The sequence below is a fragment of the Aristolochia californica genome, unplaced genomic scaffold (assembly GCF_029961685.1).
Source record: "Aristolochia californica isolate CCGP_79_NKW_82.1479 unplaced genomic scaffold, dmAriCali1.0.hap1 SCAF_10, whole genome shotgun sequence".
Taxonomy (NCBI): domain Eukaryota; kingdom Viridiplantae; phylum Streptophyta; class Magnoliopsida; order Piperales; family Aristolochiaceae; genus Aristolochia; species Aristolochia californica.
In genome coordinates, this window is record NW_027181771.1 from 28,759,639 (window position 1) to 28,767,066 (window position 7,428).

At 39.7% G+C, this 7,428-nt stretch overlaps 1 protein-coding gene across 3 annotated transcripts; it reads left to right on the top strand.

Moving 5' to 3' along the window:
• Positions 1–312: 312 nt before the first annotated feature.
• LOC137935106 (uncharacterized) lies at positions 313–7,099 on the top strand. Of its 3 annotated transcripts, XR_011109226.1 has the most exons (15): positions 313–490; positions 632–721; positions 852–974; positions 1,071–1,238; positions 1,383–1,463; positions 1,605–1,729; positions 3,087–3,131; positions 3,253–3,315; positions 3,482–4,186; positions 4,301–4,414; positions 4,561–4,806; positions 4,921–5,016; positions 5,122–5,277; positions 5,392–6,449; positions 6,761–7,099. XR_011109226.1 is itself a non-coding variant. In XM_068779772.1 (14 exons), the coding sequence occupies exons 1-14, from the start codon at positions 470–472 to the stop codon at positions 6,176–6,178; spliced, it is 2,820 nt and encodes a 939-aa protein (XP_068635873.1). In that variant the 5' UTR covers positions 313–469; the 3' UTR covers positions 6,179–6,495. The 3 variants fall into 3 exon arrangements, 1 of the variants encoding a protein (XP_068635873.1); XR_011109227.1 differs by lacking the exon at positions 4,921–5,016; XM_068779772.1 differs by lacking the exon at positions 6,761–7,099 and having other exon boundaries at positions 5,392–6,495.
• Positions 7,100–7,428: the final 329 nt, after the last annotated feature.

The following is a 7,428-nucleotide window of genomic DNA, read 5'->3' on the forward strand; positions in this document are numbered from 1 at the left end:
AAAAATAAATTATTTTTAATTAAATATGTATTCCACTTTTAAATGTACCATATAAGTAGACCATATGGTCCGGTTCGGGGCACGGAAATTTGTTGCAGCGCACTTTTCTGCGCCAAGTTCTTTTGACTCTCACCATGGGGGGAAATCCTCCCTAGGGTCGGACCCGATACCCTGTTTGCTCACATCTACATGGGGTGGTAACGTGTAAAAGAAAACAATTTGCGAAACGAAAAATCCAAAAGCTCAAATAAATCAATGGAGTCTGCTGTACTTGCGAAGCCTTAGCCTTTAGCATATAAAAAAACGCTTCATTCTCCATGCCAGCTTCGTCAGAGATAATTGGTATCCCCAAACCCTAACGGGGAAAATGGCTTAAAAGTCCTTGCAGAGCTCCTGTTCTCTTCATTTGATTAGAACCTTTGTCGAGTGAAGAAATACAGTCGATTCTCGCCATCCACAATCCCAAAAGATGTCGGGCGGTTTCTTTCGGGTTAGTTTATCAATCCTCGTATGCGCTTTTCCCGCTGAAGTGTAGTTACACGAATTTTTGGGGCTAATCGGTCTGTCTTGCTACATTATAGTTTCTGGTTCTGAATCAGTGAAACGTCAATTTGATTTCCCGTTCTCTCAGGGCACGTCTGCGGACCAGGATACTCGCTTTTCCAATAAGCAGGCGAAACTGCTCAAATCGCAGAAATTTGCCCCGGAACTGGATCACTTGGTTTGTTTTTACTCTGTTTACATTCTATCGAAATCTTTGCTTTAGTGGACGCCTGGAATCTAGCTATTTCGTTTATCCTGTCTGGTGTGAACTTCTTTAGTGGAATTGAGTTTTCTTTCTTCCTTTTTAGGTGGACATGAAGAAAGTGAAGATAGATGTTATAAAACCCTGGATTGCAGCTAGGGCGACCGAGCTCCTTGGTTTTGAAGATGAAGTACTTATCAATTTTATCTATGGTCTTCTTGATGCCAAGGTAAGCTGTTTCTCGTGTTATCGTGTCTCATGTTTCAAGAGGTTGCTGTTGACTTTGTTTATTACTGTGCTGAGGAACGGGCAATGATTTTTGCAGAACGTTGATGGAAAACAGATACAGATCCAGCTGACCGGATTCATGGAGAAGAACACTGGAAAGTTCATGAAAGAACTATGGGCATTGCTACTTAGCGCAGAAAAAAATGCTAGTGGCATCCCTCAGCAGTTTTTGGATGCCAAGGAAGAGGAGACACGGAAAAAGAAGGTCTTTTATTATTTTCTTTTGAAAGTGGAAAAGAAGGTCTTCATTCATATATTGGAAGAACTATATTTTCTTCTGTTAATATTTGGTCCAGAAGTTTAATAAAACAGCAAATTTGGTCCTTAAGCGTCCAATTCTTTGTTACAGGTAGAGGCAGATCGAATTACTCATGAGATTCAGCGAAAGAAAGAAAAAGAGGGAAGGGATTATGAATCCACAAGGAAGATGGTAACTTTTCCATTTGAGCAAGATTTATTTCCCACGTTTTAAGAGTTTTTGGTTTTGACCTTCCTCTTTTCTTTTTCTGGTATTCAGCCTGCTTCTGCAATTATTTGGGTTCATGTCCTTCTTTACCTCAAACTACTGTAGGATAGTGACACCGATGTCTCAAGAGTTGCAAATATTTCTGATGGAGATTTTAAGAAGAGTGTAACTGCTCGCTCTGATGAAGAGAGCGGACTGGATGAGAGGAATGGGTCAGAGAGAAGGACCAGGTTAGCATTTCCTGCTATTTTTTCATATACACACGTATTTATGTATATGGTTGACACATACTTTCTACCCAAATTTGATCGTACGGAGAATCCTGTAAGGGCAGATAATTTGGAAAACAAGTGTTTGAGAGCACATGTGCTCAACTATTTTTCGTTTTAGTATTTTATAATATATGTTTCTTCATATCATACAATTTTGCTTGGTTGAGCAGTCATTTTTAAATGATGCTGTTTGTTTTATACCTTAAATATTCAGTATGGATTCTCACTTTTTGACTCTGCTAAGCACTACTACTTACCATGTTAGGAGATTTTGAGCATGTTTAAATTGACTTTTCAAATGTGGTAATTGGAATAATTGAAGTATGAACTTAAATCCTGTGAAGCATTTTTGGTTTACTGCTATTTGGAAGATATCATGTTATTCAAAAAGGTTCTCAAGGATACTTTGATTTGTTTCTAGTGGCTGCTTTAAGTCACCATTTTTTTCAATTCCACTGCCTATAACATAAGTTACACTTCACACAATGATGTGTGCTTCTCCATTGTACTGTACGTTTTACAGTTTCCACATATGTGTTGTATGTCAATGCTGCATCTTAAATTAACCATGGCCTGAAATTTAGCTGTGACTGTTCATTCAAAATGGGGGATTGTCTAGATTACTAGTATGCAACATAGAAACCTGGATCGAATATCCAGTTCTGTGCAGATTCATTATTTACCAAGTTACTATGCACTGGTGTCTGTTGTAATCTTTCAAATTTATTTCTTGCTGTATGGGCATCATTTCGCTATGTAACGGCAACTAGTGCGACTCCCTATTACTCAATTCTATCACATTTCTGGTTTCTTCCATGGTGTTTGTGCTCTGTCCTCATGTAGGAATTAAAATTACATGTGTTTTTTTTTTTTTTTTTTTTGCTTCGATAAAAATCAATAAGTGTTCATAGCATAGTTTTGGTTCTTTACGACCTCAAATCTTGATTTTGTTCTCTCCATTGCACTCTCTAACACACACAAACACATAGTAGAATAAGACCAGCATCAGACACTCTTTATTTTGAGCAATTTGTCTCAACTTATTTCCTCAATTTATATCTTTTCTTACATTCTCGATCATAGAAGTGTAGTTCTAATAGTGTTTGTTTCAGTATGTAGGGTTTTGCCATCATGATAATTTAAGCATTTGCTTTTTGCCACTGATGATCTAAGGTAACAGTTAGGTTGGTATTGATGGTTTTTGAAGGAGGATGGTATAGACTAATATGTGGACAAGTAACTGAAAATAGAAAAAGAAACATTTCTGTTGTGTCTCTTTGGATTTTCTAAGCTAGAGTTGTCTTTTTCCTTTTAGGCTGTCCCGTTCCCCACGTTCCTTGAGTCAGTCGCCAACTCGTCGGTAGGTCATTCTTATTGATACTTATTTTTATATAATTCATCACATTGGATAAACCCTAAACAGTAAATCTTGTGGAATGTTTTGGATGTCACAGTAAAAGCAACTTCTTATTTTCTTGCAGAAACACACCTTCTCCTGTCAGGTCAAGCAGCAAATCATTTTCTCGCTCGCAGAGCTACTCAGAGTATACTTCTTTCTGTGAAGCAACTTGATCTCATAATTTATGGAATATTTTTAATTTTTAAGAAGGAACCCTATCACCAGGATTAGTGAATATGTTCATTTTAAGGAAAAAAGCACTTTTATCTTGTTATGCTGATTGGCTGTAAGTTCATTTTTTCTTCTCCTAGTGAAAGGCAGAAATCGAGGAGCATGCCTCGATCACCTCCAAAACGGAGACAGTCTATTTCTGTGGGAAGGCGTTATCATTCTCCATGCAAGCATTCTGTCTCTCCTCACAGCATGCAGCCACCACAAGTTCCTCGATCTTCTGCAACTAGGAGATTATCTCCTCATTCACGACGCAGGTCACCCTCCCCTAGGCGACGCAGGTTACTCTCCCCTAGACGACGCAGGTCTCCCTCCCCTAGGCACCGCAGGCCACCTTCGCCCAGGCGACACAGATCGCCTTCACCCAGGCGACACAGATCACCTTCACCCAGGCGACGTCAATCTCCCTCTCCCAAGCATCTTAGATCACCTTCTCCAAGGCATCTTAGATCACCCTCTCCCAAACGATGTAGGTCTCCACCGCCCAATAGACGGAGATCTCCACCTCTCAGCAGACGCAGATCTCCTTCACCCTTGAGAGAGATGTCTCGTTCTCCTCTACGACGTCGATCCCCACCTATTCGAAGAAGATCGCCATTGCCTGTTCGGCGTAGGTCTGTTTCTCCACGATGGAGATCTGCACTCCCTTCTCGACGTCATTCTCCATCTCCTTTGAGGAGGAGGTCACCACCACCTAGATCCCCAAGGCAAAGGAGGAAGTCACCTGTGAGGTCCTCTCCAAGGCGTGCGGTTGATTCTCAAACTTCTCCACGAAAAAACTATAGGTAATTGGTTTTAGATGTCTCTGCCTGTCCGGTGGTTGTAGGATCCACTTTATCCTCAATATATATATTTTTAATTAAGCGATGAATTGAATTATTTATGTACTGGGGTTGCAGTCCATACAGAAGTCCAATTCCTCACCGGAACCGTAGGAGCTTGAGTAGGGATCATGATGGTCGAGCTAATGGTGTGGGTTTTATGGAAAGCCATGATGAGTTTGCCTCTAGAAGGTACTTTCTATGGATCTCCGGACAGCCTTAGCTTTGTTGTGTGTATGTTGAACCTCGGGGTAGTCTTACCTTACTCTTGTTTTTGTGTAAAACCGTTTCCTGTGGTTCTCATGCATTTTACCCTAATTCATAAAAATGGTTATCAGGTTACAGAGGAAGAAATCTCCTGTGTCTCCCATTCCTAGTGCATCTTTTGAGAGAGAGGCTGAATGGTCTGGCACAGTACGCAAGGCAGAGGATTCACGTAAGTCACAAATTTCTTTAAGGTCTCCACAGCGTGACCTGAGGGAGCTGAGTTATCCTCCTAACAAGGGATTGAGGCCTGAGAGATCTCCAAGCCTATCACATTCTCCTCCAAGCAAGCGGAAGAAGAGTCCTGTTGTAGATTGGAGGTGTGTATTTGTTTGTTGTGCTCTTTGTAGAAGGATATATAGTTTTCAGTATCACTACCAAGGTATGTGGTGAAAATTGCTGAAGGGGTTTGTCCCTTCCTGAATGATGTGCAGCTCATCTGAGAGCCCTCCTAAGCAACCTGAGAAACGTGCAGTTTGTTATGATATTCTAGAATCAAGTAAAGAGGAGATTGATATCCATCATGCAAGGTTGAATAGGCCTCAATAGCTGTTTTCTTACTGTTCCTTGTTATGTAGGAAATTTTTTTTTTTAATCTTACACTGGCATACTTTTTATTGCTTGTTCTTTATTAGAGAGGAATCTGGTCATGGGCCTGTTCCTTTGCGGAAGAAAGCAAGTTATTCACCTACTAGGGTTGGCATGGAAAGGCCTCTTGTGGACTTTGATCATGATGAAGATTCTCTAGGCAGAAAGCCTGCCAATCAATCCGAGGTTCACCGCCAGAGAAGGTGCTTGTGGCATCCTACAGATCAGTACTTTCTTGTTGATGTTTTATTTTTATTTTTATATTTTTTAAGCATGTTTAGTTTTTCGCTCATGATGATTTTTTTTTTAATTGTCAGTGCTGAAACTTCTGCAAAAAAGGTGTCTCCTGAAAGGCATAGTCAGCGCACCTCACTTGTATCAGAAGAAATAGAGTATAGTACTGGGCGAATGGGGAAAGAATTGCTTGATCAAGATTGTAATGAACAACTATTAGCTAAGCATCGTGGGAAGCTTTCTTATTCCGCTGGTGATAAGTTAAATGCAGATCAAGTTATTTCAAAGAAATCGTCATCTAGGGAAGATTCTAAAGTTCATGAGAGACTGACTTCTACTAATACTAATGATGAATATGGGGATCATGATCGGAAAACAAATGAGATGCAGAAATCTGTGAAAAAGATGGGTCGAAATGGAGCAAATTCTTATGGTTCAGATTCTGAAAAAAGGGAGACATCTAGATCACATAAAGTGGAGAAGAGAAAATACAAGAAGACAGAGAGCTATGTGGATGATGTTGAGTATGATTCTCAAATGGATGAGAGGAAAGAGGGTAAGAGAAAAAGAAAGGAGGAGAAGAGATTGAGGAAGGAAGAGAAACGTCGGAGGCGTGAAGAGCGACGCCGCAAAAAGGAAGAGCGCCGTGCTGGCAAGCTGAAACCCCAGCATGTTGATACTGTGACCCCACCCTCAGATGTGGAGAGAAATCAAAACCTTAGTGGAGATACAGATGGTGATGTTGAGCCTAGGAGGGTCGCACATACAAGTGATTTGGAGGGAACAGTGTTGGAGCAGAAGAAACTAGAGATCGATCTACGAAATAAAGCACTTGAGTCTCTCCGAGCAAAGAAGGCTATTAGTCATTAATTTTGTTAACTATGGCTTGGAAACATTTTGATGGTTTTGTTTTTTTCTTTTTTTTGTAAAACTCTATCTTGTTTACAGCTTTGATTAGCCATAGATTATGTTCTGAAGAATGGGACAATCATATCTTATAGAGTGACTGTCTCCTGTTATACAGTACTTCTGTTTGATATGTCTGTCTTTGCTACTGGCAGATGAAGTTGATAAATGACAGTTTCCTGAGATATTCCTTTGATGCAGCTTTGTGCAGCCTTGCTAGTAGTTTATTTTTCTGGTAATGTCTGTTTTACATTCAGATTTGTTGTTTCGTCGAGCTTTTTAAGTGTCTTTTAAGAATTAGAGACTCTTTATGATGATTTGGCTGTTTGCTAGCTATAGTTGGTTAATCAATTCGTTGGACAGAACTTGTTCTATATCTTAAGTTTGTGCTGTTTGGTGTGAAGATGGTATTTGTCTGTTGGTAGAGAACCTTTTCAGGATCATAGATTGTTGTGAACTATTTCAATTTTCTCTTTGAAAACCTAAAGGCCTTGACAGTTTTGTATATGAGGTTGGTACTAAAGCAGCTTTCTGGTTGATTGATAGATGAGAATACAGTTGAGTAGGTGACTTGGTTGAGCAGGCCATATGCGGAATGACCAGCAAATCAGATGAAATGTAAGTAAGCGATAGATGAGAGTACTGTCAAGTAGGTGACTTGGTTGAGCAGGCCATATGGAGAATGACCAGCAAATCAGGTGAAATGTAAGATGCTTGAGGTTCTTAGAGGAAGGCTCCGATTTGAATATCATTTACCAAATTTTGCATTACTATAGATATTTTGCTGTTATTTTATCACGTGGTTTTATAGTTGGGTTGTTGGCAGTTTTGGGGATTTGTTATGTTTAATATACATGCTTCAGTTTCATCCTGTATTCATGTTGATGTGAGCTGAAAAGGTCGTCATAATGTATTCTGTGTTGATCCTGTAAACTGCCATTTTATGTTCTTTCTTCAGTTTTCCAGAAAAAAATTTGACCTGTTGGACCTTTTTCTCAATGGCCACGGGGTGGTTGGTCTAGTGTGAGATCTCAGGTTCAAGTCTCACCAGGGTATGATAGGAGGTAGTATTCATAATCAACACTTAAAGAAAATATTAACTATTCAAATACACTTTTTATGTTCAATGGATGTTTGTCATGTATGAGTGACTTTTGGATCCATGCAACCATTTCTTTCATCAGCCAAGTGGTTTTACATAATGAGCTTACAAG

Excerpts from the sequence above, each read along its gene's own strand:
- LOC137935106 (XM_068779772.1), top strand. The coding sequence starts at position 470 with ATGTCGGGCGGTTTCTTTCGG. Across the intron at positions 4,187-4,300 it reads TCTCCACGAAAAAACTATAG|TCCATACAGAAGTCCAATTC; the intron begins GTAATTGGTTTT and ends CTGGGGTTGCAG. Across the intron at positions 5,278-5,391 it reads GAGGTTCACCGCCAGAGAAG|TGCTGAAACTTCTGCAAAAA; the intron begins GTGCTTGTGGCA and ends TTTAATTGTCAG.